This window comes from Telmatherina bonti (genome assembly GCF_933228915.1).
Source record: "Telmatherina bonti genome assembly, chromosome: 19".
Taxonomy (NCBI): domain Eukaryota; kingdom Metazoa; phylum Chordata; class Actinopteri; order Atheriniformes; family Telmatherinidae; genus Telmatherina; species Telmatherina bonti.
In genome coordinates, this window is record NC_136617.1 from 7,139,761 (window position 1) to 7,162,834 (window position 23,074).

The 23,074-nt window shown below is 41.3% G+C and overlaps 1 protein-coding gene across 2 annotated transcripts; it reads right to left on the minus strand.

Moving 5' to 3' along the window:
• Window positions 1-1,243: 1,243 nt before the first annotated feature.
• klhl43 (kelch-like family member 43) lies at window positions 1,244-22,171 on the minus strand. Of its 2 annotated transcripts, none has more exons than XM_079258840.1 (8): window positions 22,014-22,171; window positions 14,310-14,409; window positions 13,912-14,232; window positions 11,625-11,773; window positions 9,670-10,016; window positions 7,208-7,507; window positions 6,666-6,841; window positions 1,244-3,388 (listed from the first exon to the last, which is right to left on the minus strand). In XM_079258840.1, the coding sequence occupies exons 3-8, from the start codon at window positions 14,223-14,225 to the stop codon at window positions 2,611-2,613; spliced, it is 2,064 nt and encodes a 687-aa protein (XP_079114966.1). In that variant the 5' UTR covers window positions 14,226-14,232; window positions 14,310-14,409; window positions 22,014-22,171; the 3' UTR covers window positions 1,244-2,610. The 2 variants fall into 2 exon arrangements, with proteins under 2 accessions (XP_079114966.1, XP_079114965.1); XM_079258839.1 differs by having other exon boundaries at window positions 22,001-22,161.
• Window positions 22,172-23,074: the final 903 nt, after the last annotated feature.

Below are 23,074 nucleotides of genomic sequence, written 5' to 3' on the forward strand. Positions count from 1 at the left end.
CCCAAGAAGTCTGGATCCGGTTGCTCCACCATACCTTCACAATCAAAATGCATGGTAGGTTGACTGGGATTTCTGAATTCTCCTGACATTTTCCTAAAACCAGGGCTCTCTAACTGTAAGTTTCAGAGGTTTTGCTGCTCCAACACACCTGATTCCAGTTAAATGGATCTGATCTCTTGTCAAGTTCTGCACAATAACGAATGAATCAGATGTGACAATGCAAACATATAAAACCTGCAGCTGAGAGACCAAGCGGCAACCTCCGGTGGTTAAAAGTGAAGCCTATGCGGATGTGCATAAAACTGCAGGTCCCCCTTCATCCACTAGGGGCTGCAAAACAGAGGGAATCCCCATAGACTCCCATGTTAAAAAGACCAACTTTGCAGTAGAAATAAACATGTTTACAGTAGAAATAAACATGTTTACAGCAGAAATAAACATCTTTCCAGCCTGGTTCAAAAATCCATTTTGGGTTTAATAGGTCAGGTTTACCTTCATGAAAATTGTGGGGGGAGGGAATTTTCTTCTAACTCACCCGTTTAAAGGTAATCTCAAAAGTTGGCATATTTAGGGGTGTGTCCTTTTGATTGACAGGTACCCGGTCTTCTACTTCAAGACAAAAGAACATAGAACAACCGCGGTTTTTAAATGGTCAACAACGTGACTTAGTTTTAGCCCGCTTACCTCCGTTAGCTGGTTAGCTCCAGTTATCTCCGGGTTAGCTCGGTTAGCTCTTAGCTACAGAAAGCTCGGAGTTCGCTGGATGTCAATCATCCACCATGACGCTCACAGTCCCCCTCTCAGCTCCAGAACCTACGGGTGACGTCACTGAGGCTCCACCCATCTTTTATGTACAGCCTATGGGAGAGATAGGTGATATGACGAGGAATTCAGTGTCCAGATCTGTTGCTAAGCAACCCCAAACCATCACACTTACACTGCCGTGCTTCACTGTTGGTACAAAGTTCTCATAACAAAAAGATTCATATTCTCTTCACCAAGCGTCCTCTCTGCAGACCACGATCTTCCAACAGCCCTGTTCTGGTCTTGCACATTTATTGATGACAACTGATAGATGACTTTGATCACCAGCAGCTGATTGAGGTCCATGTTGAGGATCTTCTTCCTGCTCATGAGCTAAAGGAGCTTCTTCATCACCTCCAGCTTTTTTCAGTGAAAGATTTTTTCAATTTTTTTAAGCATCTTACATCTGCACATGTTGTCACACACACACACGTTTGGGTCAGATTGTCTTTATTTATTCAGTGAAATTCCACAGAAATCACTAAGATAAATACAGAGATTGATCACGACATAAACCACGTGACCGATTAGATGTTTGTCACCTGCTGGAGTCCCACAGCGTCCGCCAATTCTAGTTCCCGTAAAAATCATGAGCAGGTGAGCAACAACTCGTCTTTATTTCTTCCCTTTTTTTCAAATTTTTCCTGAATAATTTTTTTTTTATCTCCGTTTCATGTGAATCTTAAGCATTTGAAGTCAGGGCACTTTAACATTTATTTTTACTCATTTTATTTATTCCTCTTATAAATTTTTTATTGCTAACCACTAACATTTCTATATATATGTTTTTTATTTTATATATATTTTTGTAACATTTTCACATAAATGCACCATCAGTTTTGTTCCTTTGCTATCCGCTTTGACATATTTACGATGAATATTTCATTCCTGATGATGAGAAATCCACATTTTTGCCGTTTTTCTGAGAAACTGGCTCATCTGTCTCACACACTCAGCTTAGATACATCTTTGTACACAAACTGTCAGCGGATTCACAGTGATGTTTGTTCTCACAAAACCACCTCCATCATAGATCACCTGTTCCTGCCCTTCCATCCTTCATCATCATCACCACCATCGCCTCCTCTTCCTCAGCCTCCACCTTCTTGGCTCCTCTTCATCTATCTTTACCTTGTTAATAATCACTGTAAACCCCCTTTAGGACCACGCAGGCTCCTTTTCTTTCTGCAAATTCAATTCAATTCAATTCAGCTTTATTTGTACAGCGCCACTTCACAACAATGTTGTCTCAGGACACTCTACATACACATCATTTCAGGCCAATTCATACATATCCTGTAATAGAAACCAACTGATTGCATCGAGTCATGACTTGGATCCAATCCTCCATCCTGAGCTGCACGCGGCGACAGTGGGAAGGAAAAAACTCCCTTTTAACAGGAAGAAAACCTCCGGCAGAACCCGGCTCAGGGAGGGCAGCCATCTGCCTTGACTGGTTGGGGTGGAGAGGCAGATGGCTGCAAACCTGCAGATAAATGAGATTTTTTGTGGGTCTGATTTAAAATCAGGTTGAGAAAACATCAGACTGGAAGATTTATGCTTCTTCAGAACTGTAAATCTGTCAAATAATTATGTTGAAGTGTGTGTGTTTATAGTTTCATCTTAAAAACTTTCCTTTTTCCTGATTTATTGTCCTCATAAGTAGATTTTATTTGTTTGGTTGTTATTTTGGTTTTCTTGCCTCCTGTTTAGGCTCGCTCATTGGAAACAAACATTTTTTTGTGTTATTGTTATGTGTTGTGCGCGCGCTGCAGATGAAACAGACATGATCCAGATGTGGTGCCTCTATGAGCTGCTGCTCTCCCTGCTGCGGTTCTTGGCCGCCTGGTGCGGGTCCTCGTGGACATGGGTGTTGCGGTGCTGGTGCCGGCGCGGCGGGTGGCGCGGGGGCAGGGTCAGGGCGCAGCAGGAGACCCCCACCGTGGGCTCCGGCAGGTCCCCGCCTCGGGACCAGCTGTCGGTGGCCGGGTCGTACCTTTGCACCGCCGCCTTGTAGCGCTTCTCCGCCTCGTTCCAGCCGCCCAGCAGGAAGAGGGAGTCGGCCAGCGGGGAGAGGCCGGCGGTGCTCACACCCAGCGGGAGCGGGGCCGCGCGGCTCCACGCTCCGGTGTCCGGGGAGAACACCTCCACGGACAGCACATCCACGCGCTCTCCGCCGGGCCCCAGCTGGCTTCCACCCACCACGTACACCTTCCCTCCGAGCGTGGCGGAGCAGTGCCAGCCGCGGGGCGTCTCCATGGGGGCTTTCTCGGTCCAGGTGTCGGTCTCCACGGAGTAGCACGCCACGGAGCGGGAGTAGGCGCAGCTGATGTAGCCTCCGGTCACCAGGATGTCTCCGGAGGGCATGGTGGCGCTGGCGTGGCAGCAGCGGGGCACCTCCATGGGCGCGCGCATCTGCCAGGTGTTGGAGGAGGGCAGGTAGCTCTCGGTGGTCGCCAGCAGACCCTCCACGTTGCGGCCGCCGATGGCGAACAGGCGGCCGCCGCTGGCAGCCAGAGAGAAGTGGGTGCGGCGCTGGCGCATGCTGGCCAGGTGGAGCCAGGTGTTGAAGCGGGGGTCGTACCTGGTGGAGAGGGGGGAGGGGTCAGGAACTCAGGCAGTCCACGTGAGGGCGCGTGTAAATGCAACTTTTAGACTTTTGAAGTTTTCATTTCATGTAAGCTTTTTATGAATTTGATGCAGCCTTAGCATGATTCTATTCTATTCTATTCTATTCTATTCTATTCTATTCTATTCTATTCTATTCTATTCTACAGTCATTTAGCAGACGCTTTTATCCAAAGCGAATTACATTTGAGTGAGAACAACACAAGCATGAAATCAAACAGTAGAGGACATGGTAGGAAGGTGCTGGTGGACTGTCCAGTTGGACGCAGGTCCGTACATGAAGTGCTACAGGCTTTATGTTGTTGTTGTTTTGTTTACTCCCCTTCCCACCCCATAATATCACTGATTTTAGAGTACAAAGAATTAATACCATGAAGTTTGTTGCAAAGAACTCAGCTAAGTTCTCCAACTTTCCAACAAATATAGCTAAACTAAGTGTGGAAGTTCTCCTTGAAGAGCTGAGTCTTCAGCTTGCTCTTAAAAGTAGACAGGGACTCTGCAGAGCGGACAGAGTTTGGGAGATCATTCCACCATCGTGGCACAACAGAGGAAAAGAGTCTGGCTAGTGATTTAGTTTCACGTATTGGTGGTAACACGAAGCGTCTTTCACTGGTGGAATGTAGCTATCGAGAGGGAGTGTAGGTCTGGATTAGGGAGTGAAGGTAGACGGGAGCCGTTTCAGTTATTGTTTTTTTAAGCCAGAAGCAAAGCTTTAAATTTGATGCGTGCTGCGACCAGAAGCCAGTGAAGAGCGATTAGCAGCGGAATGACATCAGGTCGTTTGGGTTGGTTGAAAACCAGAAGCGCTGCAGCGTTCTGGATCATCTGCAGAGGTTTAACCAAAGACTGTATATAAAGAGATGGACGGAGTCTCCGTGACGTCACCCGTAGGTTTCTGAAGAGCTAAATTGAAGCTCGGTGGGCGGTTCCTACCATCGCCATCTTGACAGTGTCATGCATGTCGTCTCGCCCGGAAAATACAAATATGGGCAAAGAGGTGGAGCTGAGAGGGGGGCTGTGAGTGTCATGGTGGATGATTGACATTGAGCGAACTCCAAGCTTTCTGTAACTAAAAGCTAATCAAGCTAACCCCAAGATAACGGGAGCTAACCAGCTAACGGAGGTAAGCGGGCTAAAGCTAAGTCACGTTGTTAACCGGCTAAAAACTGCAGTTGTTCTACGTTCTTCTGACTTGAAGCCGGATGTCTGTACCTGTCAATCAAAATGACACGCCCCTAAATATGCCAAACTTCGAGATTGAATTACTTTTAAACAGGTGAATTAGAAAAAAATTCACTCCCCCCACAGTTGTCATGAAGGTAAACCTGACCTATAAACCGAAAATGGATTTTTGAACCAGGCTGTAAACATGTTTTTTTCGTCCATGAAGTTGGACTTTTTAACATGGGAGTCTATGGGGATTTGCTCTGTTTTACAGCCTCTAGTGGATGAAGGGGGAACTGCAGTTTTATGCACTTCCGCATAGGCTTCACTTTTTACCGCCGGAGGTTGCCGCTTGGGTTTAACAGAGCACGCAGGCCAACCTGCCAGTAGGGAATGGCAGTAATCGATGCGTGAGATGACCAGAGCCTGAAACAAAAGCTGAGTCGTGTGTTCTGTCAGGTCCATCTGATTCTCTTGATGTTGTAGAGAGCATATCGGCAGGTACAGGCAACCGAGGCAACATGGATATTAAAGGTCAACTGGTCATCCACCATGACACAAAGACTCCGGGGAGCAGGCAGATTGTTAGCATCTCTTCTGCTAACATCTGTCTTAACATCTGGGAAATGAGGAGACCAGTTTTCCCGTTCTGGTCTGATGCAGGATTCCAGCTGCCTCCATGATGCTCCAGATGTTTTGTACTGGTGGAAGGTCTGGACTGCAGCAGACCAGTTCTCCTGTTCCACCATCAGGATGTGGTCCAGCATGGTGAAATCTCCAAGGTCTTCCCTGAAAGAGACGTTGTCTGGATGGGAGCAGATGTTTCAGCATTGATGGAGCTTCCCAGATGTGGAAGCTGCCCACGCCATCGGCACTAATGCAACCCCATCCCATCAGAGATGCAGGCTTTAATCTTCCTGAGTCCATTCCCTGGTTTCCAGTGGGGAATCGTGTCTGCTGTTAATGCAGACCGTCTCCAGCATCCAACCCACCTTGTCCCAGCCTACAGAGATTTCTCCTGATTCTCTGACTCTCATGATATTCTACAGTGTAGAATCTACGCTGTCGGTGGGGTCTTACATAATGTACAAACATTTTATTAAATTGCTCCACAATGTTAAGACCCAGTTTGTCTCAGACTGGTGAAGCTCTGTCCATCTTTCCATCTGAGAGACTCTTCCTCTCTGAAATGTTCCTTTTATACCCACACACTCAAAAATAGAGGTACCAGCTTGTACCTAAAAAGGTACAAATGCTTGTCGCTGGGGGTGTACTCTTCTGAGAGACATTTCTGTACCCTTCAGTTCTGGTCTATTTTTGTACCTTATCAAGTTCAACCTCACCTTATCAAGTTATGTTTTTTTATGTTTTCACAGGATCAGGCCTGGTCCATGCAATTTAGCAATATTATCTTATCTTTAATCTAGAAATCATCTTCAAAAACTCAAACTACTGACCAGACATACACTTAGTTTGCAGCATCTGACCTTCATTGTCTGGTGTAGTAAATGACTGTTAAGTAGTACTACTGTCATCACTCAACTCTGCTCTAGTTTGTAACATTACAGCCATTAACATCACATTTTTCAATGCTGCAGGTACCCTTATGGTCAAAATGGTACAAATTTGTACTTTATGTCACTTTGAACCCTTTTTCGTACTCTGAAGGTGTGTTTCTGGTCTCTTAAAGACCAGTATTGTACTTTTGAGAGAACATTTCTTTAAAATGTACCTATAGGTACAGAAATGTCCTTATCTTGTACCTCTATTTTTGAGAGTGCAGTTATGTTACTGGCCGGTTGCCAGTTAACCTGATTAGTTGTTAAAGTCTCCTCCAGGCGTGACTTTTCCAGCCTTTTGTCGGTCCGTTCCAGCTTTTAACAGACGTGTTGCTGCATCAGATTCACAATCAGCTCATATTTTCCATGAAATGATCATATGTCTGCTTTGTTGTTTATCTTCTACTGGGAATAAAATCTGGCTTGATGAGACTTCTAAATCATCGCATTCTGTTTTTTATGACACTCCTCACAGCGTCCCAACACCTTTGCAGCGTTTCAGGTGCTTACCTGCTGAGGGTGCTGACGGCATGTTTGGCCTGGTTTCGTGCATCATTCTGATCCTCTCCTCCGGCCACGTACAGGAATCCGTCCATCACAGCCACACACTGGTTGAAGCTCTTTGCCGGCAGCTGGGTGAGGTGACGCCAGGCGGCTCCTCCATCCCGAGGGTCCCTCCACAGCACCTGGACGGGGGGTTTAACTCCCATTAAGCATGTAGGGATATGATTAATATCTTTGCTCATTTTTTTCCCCTGATCTCGATCAATAAATCCCCTCAAGATGCTGATCAAAGTATTAATATCTATTTAAATTCAGCATGAAGTCATGGACTGACTCTTTCTCAGGATTTTTAGACCATATCTGCACATTATCTAATTTTTCTAGTTTCAAAGTTAGAAATCAGATAAAGGGGAATTTTTATCGTCTGAAATTTTATTATGAATCTGAATTTGCTTTTAGTTTCCTCAGAACATCCCAGTTCTGCCATGTGAGGACAGTGATGCATGTATTCAGTGAATCGTGCAGAGTTTTGTCTGGTGAGAACCGACCTCCCGGCTGAGAGCTCTCTCGGTGAGAGACGGGCGTCCCCCCACGGTGAGCAGCGTCTGCTGGGCTCCTCGGACCTGTGTGCGTCTGGACTGCAGGCTGTTCTGCTGGTAGGGCAGCAGGTGGTAGTTCATGGCGTCCACCAGCATGCGGTGACACTGGGGGTCCAGCATCATGCGGGGAACCGGCTGGATCTGGCTCACCAGCTCGCTGGCTGGGATGGTCTCAAAGCGAACGTGGGACAGGAGCTCTGCAGCATGATCCTGGCGCGAGGCGTCGAAGTCGAGCCACTTCATGGCGAGCTGCGGGAGGAGAGCACTCCTGTCATTCAGACAAACATCTCATTCTGTTCACTCTGCCCCCCCCCCCCAGCTTTAGTGGTGTAGCCCATCAGAGCTTTCAGTCTTTCCTCTGAATCTGATTAAAAACGAGTAAATTACGATGCAGAAACGACACAAAACAAGTAGAAAAGCAACAAAAATGATGTTTACAAACAACAACATAGAGCCGGGTGTCCAGCCTCAGTCCTCAGGTTTTCCATGTGTCCCTGCTCCATCAACATTGACTCAATGAGTCAACGTCGTGAACTGAATTTAACACAGTAAGTAAGGTAAGTAAAAGATAGATTTGAGTGAGAGAAACTTCTGTCTCTCACTCTGCGATGCGGTGTTGGAGCGGTGGAACAGCTGGTCTGACACTGTGTGCACGTTTCCTTCAGCCTGTTTATAATGTGCGATATGGGGGGTTGTGCAGGGACCCTCAGTGGCGGCCGCCTACGCAGGAAAACCCAGACATCCTTCCTCCCCGCCACTTTTTCCAGCTCATCTGCGGGGATCTCCAGACCCGGTGAGAAATGTGATCCCTCCGGTGTGTCCTGGGTCCCCCTGGGGTTTCTCCCAGTGGAGGGAGGCCCCCAGGGAGCCTCCTAACCAGATCCCCGAGCCCAACCACCCGGCAGGGGGAGCTCATTCCAGCCGTTTGTTTTTTCTGTTCCGTTCTTTTGGTCAGAACTCCTCAGTGTGACGTTTGTTTATGTGTTTGTGTCTCTGCTGCACATATTGTGTTGTTTATTTATCAGTCATGATCATAGTTTCTGCTCCAGTTTGAGCAAATGAAAGCAGAGACACACAAGGCGACCGCCTGAAGAGAAGCTTCAGATGTTTGTGTGGAAAATCAGCTGCTGTCCGACTCTCAGACCAACGTTTGGCTCCGATTCCAAACACCAAACCTCTTCTTTCCTCCTCTGCTGCTCGCCTGTTTCAGACATAAAGTTGTGTATGAACAAGCAGACGTGCTTCCTGTGTGTGTTCCAGCTAGCAGTCCACCTGCAGGTGTCTGGTGGGGTTTGTGGTCTGTGTTGGGGTGTGAACAGCTGGTCTAAGGTCTGTTTTTAGGTTTGGTTGAAAATAGACAGAAGTCCAACTGAGAGCCCCCCCCCCCCCCCCCCGCAGAGTGCCTGCCACTTCTTCTCAGTGAGGATTAAACATCTTGGATCTGACGTTTGCTGGTCGGTATTCTGCTGCACGTGTCCTGACAAAGACCTGACACCTGTTTTCAGGTCACTGCGTTGGCTTCCCGTGTGTTTCAGGATCCATTTGAAGCTTCTTTCACTAGTTTATAAACGTCCGAACAGTTTTGGGCCTTCCTATCTTTCTGATCTACTTTTACTTTCTGAGCCCTCGCGGACCCCGAGGTCCTCTGGCGCTGGTCTTCTAGTCGTTCCTACATTCAGGACCCGTACCCATGGGGAGGTATGTTTTCAGTATTATGCCCCCCATCTCTGAGACAACTAATCTTTTTAACTTGGCTTTATCTCAGTCTGTATTATGGTAATGTGGATGTTACATTTATCTAATTTTATCCAATTCTTTTGTAGGACTTCTTTTCCTTTTTTTTTTTTTTTTTTTTACTGCTTTTATCATCTTTATTATATTATTTTTCACTTGAAATATTTATTTGTTTATTTTTACATTTATTTTTTAATGTAATTCATTATTTTTAGCATGATTTCCGGTGTTCCTCAGAGGGAACCCTCTGCGCTGGGTGTTATACTGGCCCTGGCTACGGGGGGGGGGGCCTTCCATGTCTCTGGTCTTTGACCAGTGACCGTGATGGCGGTCCTGGTACTGTGGTCTGGTGGACTCCTGGTGCAGACGGCTCCTGCGATGGTGTTGCGTTACTGGGCTCATCTGTGCGCAGCGACGTAGGTGTATGCGTGATATTTAGGTCAAGTGTTGGAAACTGATGTTGGTTGGGTGTGTGTGCGAGTGTGTGTGTGTTTGAGTGTGTGAGAAGGGAGGGGCTGATGAATTTTCTTTGTTGTGTTTTTATGTCATGTAAAACACTTTGTGTTGCATGTTATTGTAGGAAAAGTGCTTTATAAATAAAGTTTGATTTGAATATCAGCTGCTGTGGTTTCTACTGGACTTTAGTTTCAGCCTCTGACGGGTGTTTGACCTCTGACCTGGAAAGCTGTGACCTCTGAAGGCAGCAGCAGGGAGTCGTCCTGCAGGAAGGCGCACATCTGTTCCAGGGTCAGCTGCGTGAAGAGTGGCGTCTCTGCAAACTGCACAAAGTTGTCCAGGACAAAGCGGCGGGCGGCGTCGCACACGGGCAGCAGGCTGTAGGCGGTGGCGATGTTCCAGATGTAGACGCAGGTCTGCACGTTGAGCTCGGCCAGCAGGAAGTCCATGCACATCTTCAGGAGCTGAGGGATCTGCAGGGTGGCGGCGGCAGAGACGGTGCAGCCGATGGTGTAGAGGGACATGTGGACACGTCCCAGGTAGGCGAAGGTGATGACGTTGGCCAGACCTGCGCAGGAAGACGTCAACATTTCACTAAACATAACATCTAAAAACATGGCAGATTAAGCCTTTAGTTCACACTGATCTTCAGAGACCAAACATGCTTTTTATGCGTTTTATTATATGAAATTATTTATAAAAATAAGAATGTCATATTATATTTTATATATATATATATATATATATATATATATATATATATATATATATATATATATATATATATATATATATATATATACATACACATATACAAGTTGACTTCAAGCTTTGAGCCGCCACCAAAAAAAAGGAATAAAATCTGTTTTGTTTTTCTTTGATAAAAAAAATATTTCTTTTTCCTCTATGAGGCAAGATGTCCAGTTCTCCTAAAGAACAATCGGAGGTTGGAGTTTATAGTTTTTCAATAAAAATATTTTCTTGAAAAAAAAAAAATCCCATCTGGACGACACGACTGAATTACGGCCAAAAGTGGAAAGAAAAGACCTGAACTGACAAAAGTCTGGAATGACCTGCAAGGGTTGAGTTTGTTTCAGAAAAATGATCCACCAGCTGTTGATCACAACGTTTTTTCTTCTCTAATAACTCATTTTTAATCTGCTTCTGTTTGTAAACTTTTTCACTGAAGCCAAGTTATTTAATTTAATTTTAGTTTGTTTTATTTTAGTTTATTTCTTAAAAACAATTACTGCTTAAAATTCCCATACTTGCTTATTTTAATAGTTTGTGCTGTGTTAATCAGTGTTTTCATTTTTCAAAGAAAACAACAAAAACAAGCTATTTTATTTTTAGTTAATCAATGTTTTAGTCTGTAAATGTCATAATAATGATGACATAATAATAAAGTTATTTATAGCACACTGTTAACACAGAGTTCCAGACTCTGAAGGTAAAAACAAGAAAAGACACAAAAACAAAAGGAGAATAAAGGAAAATGCATCAGATGAAAAACATGATGGGTAAAATGGGATTTAAAACTAAACCTGCGGGAGATGAATGTAAAACCTAAAGGATCTGCTAAACTAAATGTCTCCATATAAAGTCCTGAAACCCAACTGTTGAGATTTATTATAAAACCAAATGTTTGTTTTATTTTTACAGAACATAAAATAAGTAAAATATTCACAAACTGCAGGAAGAGAAATGACATAAAACCGGCCTTTAATCCGTAAAAACCACGAAAAAATGCTCAATGTTTAAATTATTTTTATATGAGGTCTCTTTTCACTTCTCACCATGTGATATGTCCAAATGTTTGCAGCGTCACTTCTGCTTTCTGGTGTCCAGAAGATAAAAGTCAGATTGTGTTTAAAGTTTTTACTATAAATTTATTCTCAAACTGAACGTCATGTTGAGTTTTTACAAGTTAAACCTTTATTTCTGCTCAGTTCCTCAAAGGTCAGGCTGATCATTTTCAGAAATGACCCAAATGTGTGTTTTTTGTGCCTGTAATGTAATTTTTTTTAGCATCAGAACTACTGATGAAGGCTGAAATGGCCTCAGATATACACCAGAAACAACCATCTGAAATGAAAATGATTTCCTCCAAGTTTAGCTGCAAGTTAATCTAAACAAAGAGGAAATCCATCTTTTAGTCCTTTCTGCATGGACCTACCCAGCGGGGAGAGGGAGGGCAGCTCCAGCCGCTTCATTCCCGGATCTTTGGCCAGAATCTCTCTGAAATACTGACTGATGGAGGAAATGACCAGTTTGTGCACGTCGAAGGCCTTCGTCTTGCAGGCCAGCTCCAGATCGGTCAGGAATCTGATCAGAACACAAACACACACCGTTATAAAGAGCCTTTTATCACCTTTATCAGGCTTTATTTCTAAGGTTTATTATCTGTTTTGTGTTATAACGTTATTTATTCAGATTCTGCTGTATCGTACCAGAATATAAAGCCAAATGTTTCATGTTTAATCCACAGTTTCTGAGAATTTAGCGTCACTTTATGAAGAAATTTAGCTTAAAGCCTTGATCTGATGCTCGTCTCCTGCCTCCTCACACACTCAAAAATAGAGGTACCAGCTTGTACCTAAAAAGGTACAAATGCTTGTCGCTGGGGGTGTACTCTTCTGAGAGACATTTCTGTACCCTTCAGTTCTGGTCTATTTTTGTACCTTATCAAGTTCAACCACACCTTATCAAGTCATGTTTTTTTATGTTTTCACAGGATCAGGCTTGGTCCATTCCACTTAGCAATATTATCTTATCTTTAATCTAGAAATCATCTTCAAAAACTCAAAATACTGACCAGACATACACTTAGTTTGCAGCATCTGACCTTCATTGTCTGGTGTAGTAAATGACTGTTAAGTAGTACTACTGTCATCACTCAACTCTGCTCTAGTTTGTAACATTACAGCCATTAACATGACATTTTTCAATGCTGCAGGTTCCCTTATGGTCAAAATGGTACAAATTTGTACTTTATGTCACTTTGAACCCTTTTTCGTACTCTGAAGGTGTGTTTCTGGTCTCTTAAAGACCAGTATTGTACTTTTGAGAGAACATTTCTTTAAAATGTACCTATAGGTACAGAAATGTCCTTATCTTGTACCTCTATTTTTGAGAGTGCATGGAGACCAGGAAGCAGAAGATTTCATAATAAAAACCTCAGAATAAAAATATGACTTTTCTCACAGTTTTTCTTATTTTAGGTTAAAAAAAATTAAATAAAATAAACATTTAAAAAGAAAATAAAAGAGTTGCAACACAACAGCTGGATTTTTTGTGTTATAACTGTAATTAATATATATAAATATATATTTATATAACCATATATATATATATATATATATATATATATATATATATATATATATATATATATATATATATATATATATATATATATATATATTCTATGAACTTGTAAAAGTAGTAATAATAAAAGTATTAATGTACTTATTTTATCAGAGCTCTATAAAATCTGAATTATTTCAGTGATTTATTAACCATTGGTTATTTGAACCCTCTGATGCACAAATGATTAAAAAATGCTCTCATTTATTTTACTTCTACAAGTGTGTACGGTGGTGCTTTTCTTTATTTTTAACCTTTTATTTATCACTTCATATATTCTGATTATCAAGAGTGAAAGTTTAGAACTGCATTAATAAAAACATTATTATGTCATTATGTAGGTAGATGGTATAAATTAGCAATAAATCAAAATGTTTTGGATTATCTGCGTTTTATTATTACTGAACTGTACAAACAATTATATCCTTCATATGTGTGTTTACTGTAAACTATGATCATTTGTTTACTGGATCATCTGATGTGTCTGCTTAATGACTGTAGAGTAGAATAGAATAGAGTAGAGTGGAGTAGAGTATAATAGAATAGAATAGAGTAGAATAGAATAGAGTGGAATAGAATAGAATAGAGTAGAGTAGAATAGAATAGAATGGAACAGAATAGAATAGAGTAGAGTAGAGTAGAATAGAATAGAATAGAATAGAATAGAATAGAACAGAACAGAACAGAGTAGAGTAGAATAGAATAGAATAGAATAGAATAGAATAGAATAGAATAGAATAGAATAGAGTGGAATAGAATAGAATAGAGTAGAGTAGAGTAGAGTAGAATAGAATAGAATGGAACAGAATAGAATAGAATAGAATAGAGTAGAGTAGAGTAGAATAGAATAGAATAGAATGGAACAGAATAGAATAGAATAGAATAGAGTAGAGTAGAATAGAATAGAATAGAATAGAATAGAACAGAACAGAGTAGAGTAGAATAGAATAGAATAGAATAGAATAGAACAGAACAGAGTAGAGTAGAGTAGAATAGAATAGAATAGAATAGAATAGAATAGAATAGAATAGAATAGAATAGAATAGAATAGGTAAACATGGAGCTGCGTTGTGCAGATGGACATCACATGAACTGACTTCTCCTGCCGCATCTTGCTGAGCTCCTCCAGCAGGGCGTTGCCATGGAGAGGCCGCGTGAGCTCGCTGCCCAGCCCGAGGCCCCGCTCCCCGGGCTTGATGGCGGGCGGCGGCAGCGGCAGGTTGAGGCTGTTCAGCCGGGCCATGTCCAGCTGAGCGATGTGCTCGATCTTCTGCACCCCGCTCTCCACCACCACCACGCCGTCGCTGCGGCTCTCCACCTTCAAATGGGCAGAGGTGGTCTCCATGGCAACCTGAGTGATGGTGTCCGTGGCGGTCTTCTTCTGACGAGGGGCCTTCTTCTTAGGGGCCATTTGCTGACTGTGGATGACCAGTTTGACTTAGAGAAATGCTGCGCTGCACCAGTTATCTCCCAGAACAAACACAGAGGAACTCACAGCAGATCAGGTCGTTTGGTTTTCCCCTGGCTGAGCCTGAGATCAGTTTGTCAGGTTTCTGTTTTAGGTGGTGGTTTCACTGGAACACAGCACACAGCACCTGGAAGCAGAGTGAAAACAAAGACTTATCTGCTGCAGCTTTGAATGAAATCCCCGTTTGTTCACAGAGAACTGCACCATTAAGGCCCAGTTTGATAATCAACCAAAATACATCCAACAACGCAGCATCATTATTTTCACCTTGTGTGATTGTTGACATTATTACAATATTTTTCGATATTTTAAGTAGTTAAACATTTTTAAACGTTGGGTTTGTGCCATCATACATGATTAGAGCTGAGGTATTAGTAAATACATTTAAACCCAAAATGAGTCATACCGCTGTCAAATACAAGAGATTTCTTCATTTTTGTCCCTCAGTGTGACGGCTGTGTCTCCAGCCAGACAGGTGATATCAAAACGCATCACACACACTTCGATTTTTTTTTTTTAACCAGGATTTAATTTACAGACCAATATTTTTGTTAGACATTAGTTTCATGTAGCATCACAACTATTCTGAAAAAGCGCACATTTTAGTATATGTTGTGATGGTATGATTGTTTTCTTTTTCCTATGAGTTTCAGTAGTTCCAGTCCCGTGGCTGTGAACCAGCAGGTGGACACGGGGTGAAGCAGATAACTGGACCAGACCAGTGGCAGAGATGGGAGGGGGAATTTAGAGTTTTCTTTGGTTCATTTAGTTAGGTTTTTGTGTGTCATCGCCTTTGTCTGGTTTTGTTTGGGCTGATCAGCCACTATTTAAGTTTCCCCTTGTGTGACATTTGTTGGTTTCATTTTGTTGCTTGAGTTACTTCTGTTACAAGTTCTTTGATTATAGTTTGTTAAGTAGATCTCTTTTATAGGCCTGATTTATTCATTTATCTTTACAACTTTTTTCTTTTTTGGGTCATAATAAAAACCCTATTTGTGTGTCTGTGTGTGTCTGTGTGTGTGTGTCTGGGGGGGGGTCTTTTAGTTGGAATTTGCAGTTTGCCATTGCATCCTGCACACTGAATCTATAAAGTTTTCTCCAACTGAACAACATCAGTAAATCTGCACCTCCCCCATCAAAGACGTCCACCTCGTCCTCCACGTTGTGTCTTTGAAACTTAAACCTTTGTCCTGGACATGTGTGTATTATTTGTATTATATTGTGGTCAGTGAAGGCCTCACCAAACCCATGAGAGGTTAACATTGCCCTGTTTATCTGTAAAGCAACATAAAAATACTGAAAGGACAAACTTTGTCTGTGTGTGTGTGTGTGTGTGTGTGTTGGTTGCGGTGACTGACAGCTGCAAGTGTCCTTCATCCAGAAATGAAACCGGAGTTTGTGTTTTACAAGCAGCTCTGCTCTCACACAGCGAGCAACTGGTGAATCTTCCTGGGAAACTGCAAACTGGACGAGTGCAGGGTGGAAGGAAGACGCAACACGGAGTGTTTCACTGCAAATAAAGTACGTAGCACGCCTCAGTTATTTAGGCTGAAACAGGAAGAGGTCGTGACCCTTCCTCGTGTTGACAAAAGTCACGGATGATGATGTCACAACAGTAAAATTTCAGCCCCCACCCAAAACAAATATATAAAGAATAAAAATCTGTTTTATTGTGTTTATTTTTGGAAGACTTCTTTGTCCACGATGAGCCAAGATGTCCAGTTCTCCTTAAAGAAAAATCAGAGGTTGGAGTTTAAAAACATTTTCTTGCATAAAAACATTCCCTTGTGGATGACGCGACTAAATTATGGCCAAAAGTTGAAAGAAAAATGAACTGAACTGACAAAAAAGTCTGTAATGACCTGCAAGGGTTAAGTTTGTTTCAGGCTTTTGGGAAAAAGAAGAAAAAGATCCAGCAGTATTGCTGTTGATTACATTTCTTCTCTGATACGGACGCCGGGCTTGTTGCGTTTCAGCTATGTGACAACAAACAGCAGACTTTCTTCCTGGTTCGCAGTTTGTTGATAATTATCGAAACCAAGTTCAGAGTCGACCTCAGCTGGAGCTCTGCGTCAGTCAGAAAGTCTCTCTGCCATCTTCACCTCATCTTCGTCCCTCCAGAAAATACATCAGGAGAAATGACTGAGGGGAATGTTCGCCAGTCTAACTGTTAGCTGCGTTTTTACCAACATGGTGCTTAAAATATTACATTATAAAAAAACTATACTGAAGGTTTGCACATTTTACATAATGAGCAAGACCCGACATGTGTATTAATAAATCATTAAACGTTATGGCAAAATGCTTTTGTCCCAATTCGATTCCGATTTTTTGGGTGCCAATTCGATTTAAATTGCGATTCTCACAATTCTTCGATCGATATTGCTGATTTTTGTAGATTAAAAACAAAATAAATGTGTAAAACTTTTTTTTCCACGTCATTTTTCTTGATTTCAACGAGGAAAAAACAACCCGGTAGCCAGACCATCATTCTGCTGCTATAATGCCCAAGAAGAAAAGTAAAAAGATCAATGAAAACAATAAAAATGACAAAAAAAATACTTATTTATTTTTTATTATTATTTTTTATTATTTGAAAAAATAAACAAAAAATATTGATTTTAAAATTGTGAAGCAAAAAAAATCCTGATTTTCATTTTTTTCGATTCGATTTTCCCATGGAGGTTTTACACAAGTGGCAACTGAACTCTACCTGCTAGAACCGGAAGAATACAAATGAAATGTGTCATAATGAATGCAAAACCTCGTAACTCTGCTTGGATTCAACATCCAGCAGCTTCCCCGCTTTGGTTCTAGTCCTGTTTGTAGCCAACATGTGGCTGAAAGTACGTTTCTGCAGTACAAGCTGCACAGAACTGCACCGATAGAAGCAACCTGGCCTTTTTACACCAGTTCTGTTCTGACTGACTTGTGTCTGAAGCAGAGAGATGAGGCCCAACCCTCTGTTTTCAGCTTTGCCTCTTTGTCAAGTCGCCACAGCGAATCGCCTGCTCCCACCTACCGATCCGGTACTGAAGCTGTATTCGCACACTTCATTCCTGACACAACCCCTTCATGCATTCATCCAGGGATGGGAACGGCACTGTTTGTGTGAATGAGTGAATAAAAATGGCAGTTGAAGATGTTGTTTGTGCACACCATCAGCCCCTCCAACCTCAGCCTTTTTTTCAGTATGTTGTTGTTCTTTTTGCTCACATGTAGGCAGAGGTTTATAAAGTAGAAGTAGAAGTAAAAATAAAAATAAAGTAGAAGTTGTTGGATCTGCAGATGTATTTAGAACAGATGTTTTCACTCAGAGGCTCGTCTACCTGCAGTGGAGCTGAGCTGATTGCATTCACCTGGTTTGGACTTCTACTTTCTACATCTCTGCTTGTAGGACGAAAATAGAATAAAACTTGAATGGAAACTGTGAATCTGTGTTGGTACCACATCTTCCAACCAGGACTATCAATCTATATCTTCAACATGTTCCAGTAAAAAATGACCACAGCTGAAGCTTCTGCACAATCACCCTGCTCGTAGCTTTAGTTCCACGCTCCTGTCCTTGTAAAAGGAATATGCCAACAACTCCAACTCAACAACAGGGCACCATCATGGACACAGATGTATATATGATTCACCCTTCTTCCATTCCTCTTTAAATAGCACATATTGGCTCTCTGGTCAGTGGGCTCCACACATGGCCAGAGCGGGGTGGGAGCGTAGGGGTGGGAGGCAGAATCCAGCAGGACGGATCTGCAGCTGTTGTCGGTGTCACATGAAGAGGACAGGCTCACAGTTACAGACTGTATTCCTGGGATGTCGCAATCCCTCCTGAAACAGTTGAAACAGCAACATCCAGCAGCCACGACTCTGCAGAATCTCAGCAGGACAACTTTAGGATTTTCTTCTTTGTAGCAGAGTTTCTGGAAATGTGAGGATCACAGTCGGAGGTTTAAGGTGGTGCAGAGTTATTCTAGCATTAGAAAATGTTATTAGAATAGTAGGAGGACCGGGCTGATAAAATACAGTTTTGTTTTGTTTAATACAATAACATGGACGCTGATGAATTTATTTATTTTATGATATTCCACTGAGTGCTCTGCCATTTAAAATCAATAAATGATTATATAGTAAATAATTTATTTATGTGTTTGTTTTGAAATCAGCACATAAACAAACATTTGTCCCATCAAAACTCCCTCAATTTTGATCTAATTTTAACATTAATTCAAAATATTTCTTTGGTAACATTTACTTGTGTTCAGCACAGCACAGTTCCTAAACATTACACACAAAACCTAAAACAGCTGAAAAAGATCTTTTAAATTTAAAGACGAGCACTCACACCACAGTGACTAGCTTCACCTAGCATGCTAATTAGCACTAAGCGTTAGCACTATGATATTATTGATCATTACAGTTTGGAACAAACTGCACCATTTGATCAAAGTTTAGGGATTTTCTTCTAAATGTGTCTCAAAAATGTTGCATTTAAAAGTTTTATTTGGTTAAAACAATCAACCTGAAGCTATGAAAATGCAGCTATCTCAGCACTGTCTGTTTGTCAAAGCTAAAGCTAATTTGCTCACTTTTTCTTGTTTCTGTGACATTAAAACTTTTGATGATGGGATATAGTCATTAAATCAGTTTATTTTCAGAAATAACTAAAAAGCTTTAGCCTAAAAATAAATAGAATAAAGGAAAATAGCTAAATAACAACCCTAGTGTAGGTTAGCATTTTTGATGCTTTTGATTTGAGTTTAATTTGCATGTTTTTGGTCCAGTTTAGAAAGAAACATTTTGTTTTTTGTTAACTTTAATTGCCTAAAGAAGAATCCATATTTTTGTGACCAAAACATCTGATTTTCAGGTGCTTTTCTTTCTTTTCATCCAGGAAAAAACATCCAGACACAAGTAGTTTCAGATTATGAGGAGGCGCTCAAACAACATTTCACACAAACTTTGTAACAAGCTGATTCAGGGTTATAAGAATAATCTTTTCTCCTTGTTGATCAGCTGTCAGAAATATCTTGTACCAAGGTCGGAGCAGGGAACAGCTGCACTGTCAGCCACCATACTGGAAAGCAGACGTCAACCCTCATCCTCTTTATCATCATCATCATCACCATCATCATAGGTGACATGTTCATCTTTCTTGCTACTGCTGGGCAGGCAAACCTCCAAAACAAGTATTCAGATACTGCAATAAGATCTGATTTTACTCAGTAAAACAAATGAAATGACTGCAGCAGTTCCAGATAACAGGAAAGAAAAAGGAGCTGAAATACTTTTAGAAGTTTAAATTAACAACCAGCTCTTCAAACATATCAATAACAGGTTAAATATGTTTTCCTGCTGACCCAGATTCATAGCAGACACCTCAACAACTACTATTATTCTCATGATTTTCCACCAAGTTAAGACAAAGACGTCATTATTTACCAAGTTATGAAGGTCAAGACATTAAACTTGAGCTAAAATGGATCATATGTGTCATAAATTACTCTGAAAGCTATTAATGTAAAATCCATCAGGGCAGAAATAGAGCTCAGTTTCTTTTAGCATCCAGATGGTTGAAACATCATCCTGATGGACTTTGAAGTTTGCAGATATTTCCTTTAGACTAATACCTACAACTGTTTTTATTTACTTGTTTATTTTCTGGAAAATTCCTGAATCAGTGTACTTCAGGTTACAGCACAATAATGAATCAGCCTTTTAGGAGGAGGGAAAACATGAGATTAAAGAGTAATTCTGTACTCTGGAGGTCCTGCGCTTTTGTGACAACTGATCTGTTCGTTTTGTGAGCAAAAACACAAATTACTTTTACTTTTTTTAAGGATTGTTCCAGGATTTGTGGTCAAAGACAGAAGGAGGACATGCAGAGAGTCCGAGGCTGGGATTAAAATCTGGACTGGCGCTGTCCTCAGAGCTGGAGTCCAGAAATGAATGATTTGTATCCTCAGATGATTGTTATCTCTGATGGCCTTTATGCTGACTGTATTATTGTTCCACTCTTATAATTATTGTATTGTTAAAAGATGTCATCATGTCTGTTATGTCATGTTAATATTTTTTTACATTGCTTAAAAAACCCCAGATGCATAAAATTTGTCCACACTAAAGAAGAATTATTGTTCCAGTCATTCACTTTGGTGCGACCAGCTGTTTATTATTACTTTATGTTTTTTGGCTTCTGCTAAGCTCCTGGCACACAATGAAGTTGCGACACACCGGTCTGGACATGCCATGTCTGCATGAGGAGAGGGAGGTGGAGGAAGCTGTTCTGGATAGTCTGGTTCAACTCTGCTGTTTACTCTTTGTTATTTAGCCACACCTCAGTGTGTTTTAACTTCTTCATGAGCTCAGAAAGAGACTTTTAAATTAAAACATTTTTTACATTTTGAGCTCAGTTAATGTTTTATTAGATTTAAGCAGGATTTAGGTTTGGAATAAAAATCTATCTTAACATTAAATTTTGGGCTTCCTTTGTGACAACCTTACAGATAAAGGATTTTTCTTCCACAATCAACAAGAAAACATAATAAATAAACAAAACTAATCCCTGTTGAATCTCACAAGGACAGATGTATGAGATACTGTTAGATTCTTTAAGCTGTTATATTTAAGTCAAATTATTCAGTTTATTTAAAATGTAAAATGCAGATGAATCATCATTTAGTTGTCAGCAAATGCTCCTCCTGCTTCTTTTGAAACCATTTTAAAACCATTTTTTCAGCTTGGCTTTAAACCCAGCGTGACTTATCATCAAGTTTCACCATTTATACGTACTTGTGTTATTCTACACTTTCTAAAACTCCTATGTGGTAACTTTAAGCTGTTTTATTGGATTTCTGTTGTTGCTTTTTAATCCCTGTTCCACATTCATGCCTTTTTAGGCTCGTTTCTCGCTTTCACATTGAACATACATCTGTCATATTTCTTCTGTGCTTTAGAAATATAACAGTTTGCTACCATATTTAGCTCATTTTCATTTGGAGAATATTTGTTTGTGTGGTTACATCCACACATAAGAAAAAGGATGGATTTGTGCTCCAGGATAAGAATCTATTGACGATAGAAATGATGGGTTTTTGGAATAAAGCACATAAAAATCCCATTTTAAATTGAATTAAGAACGTTTTTCATGATACACAAGTAAAAAAAAAAATCCCATTTCTCTGAAAATGGTTGATGAGTATTTGAGTGAAAATTACAAAAAAGAAAAACTTTAAAAAGATGCACAACCATTGATCAAGACCACATATGAGAGTGTAACATATGAGAATAAGATTTAGTGTCTTGGATGAGAAATATAAAGAAAACTGAGCGTTGAATCAGGACTTATGTGCACTAATGTTTATACCAAACACACACACACACACACACACACACACACACAGCTCCTCCTCTTCTGCAGTCACCTCCAGCGGAATGTCTTTCCTTATCACATCGGGGTATTTATAGCATCTTACCCAGCAGCATGTATGTGTGAGGGAGTGTTTGTAAAGGGAACCGGGACCCTCAGTGGTCCCGTTACATCCCACCTGCGATGTGCAGCTGCTTCACATTGTTTCCATCCAGCAGATGAATATTCATGTCTGGATTAATTCTCCAGTGTCTCCAGATCCGCCGTGTTTCCCTTCATGTCAACTAACTGGACGTTCTTTAGGTCACAAACTCAACCAGGTTCAAGGGAAATAAACGTATTTTACCTCTTTCTCCCACCTGCTCTCCTGTTCCCGTCCTCTTCACTTCTTTTTCTTTCTCTTTAAATGTTTCTCCTCTTCTTTGTTGTTGTTTTCTCACAGTTTCCTCTTTGCTTCGTCCCTCTGTCCGTCTGCAGGAGTGCTGTGTGTGTGTGTCAGTGTTTGTGTGTCTGCATCGGGGTCCCAACCTAAACTGTGACGTAGGATTCAACCCCTGTCAGACCCTCCTCTTCCGTTTTCCCCTCCATCTCCAAATAGAGACGATCCATGTCGACCTTTCCTCCAAAAATATCCCAGAGTAGCCAGCTCTCTTCTCGTCGGGGCCTCACCCCCTTCGTTTGGAGTTTCATGTTTTACACTGAGTTCCCCTCATGAAGATCTGCTTTCTTGGTGACACCTTTCATATAAATCTGCTTTCGTTCTTAAAAAACAGTCTGAAATAAAGAGATGGATCAGATGTAAGATGATGCCACCTTGTGTGTTTTTGGTTCAGCATGGTCCCAGTTGACCCGTCCAGGATGCACCCAGCTGCGACTCGCTCCAGGCTTCAGAAAGCAGATACAGAAAATGCAGCGATTAATAACCAGTTATAATAATCAACATGAAGGTGAAGGAAGACCTGGAGAAAGCGGGGGGGGGGGGGGGGGGGTGTTAACGATGCAGCGAACATGTGGTGCTGATGCATGCAGTTTGTTTTGCGGTGACATTATATAAAAACCGATGCAGCAATAAACAACATGATATTCTACTTTCAGGTACGATTTTCAAAAAAATGACAAAGTTTCACACCAAGCTGAAATCCTGTCATTGATGTTGGACATTTCAGAGCAATCATATAAATTATCATTTATTTAAACCACGTAGCTAAGAACTCAATCAGTTATCATGTGTTTGGTGTCCTCATAATGTAAAAATGTAAACAGTGGGATAAGGAGAACTATTTAGAAACAAATTCTCCATGACCCAGAACATTTAGTTGCTGATTCATAGTTCAATGCATCATGTCAATTACTATGGAAACCTTTTTAAAGGCTGTTTTATAATAAACGTATGGTGAGGATGGTATATTTGTAAATGATC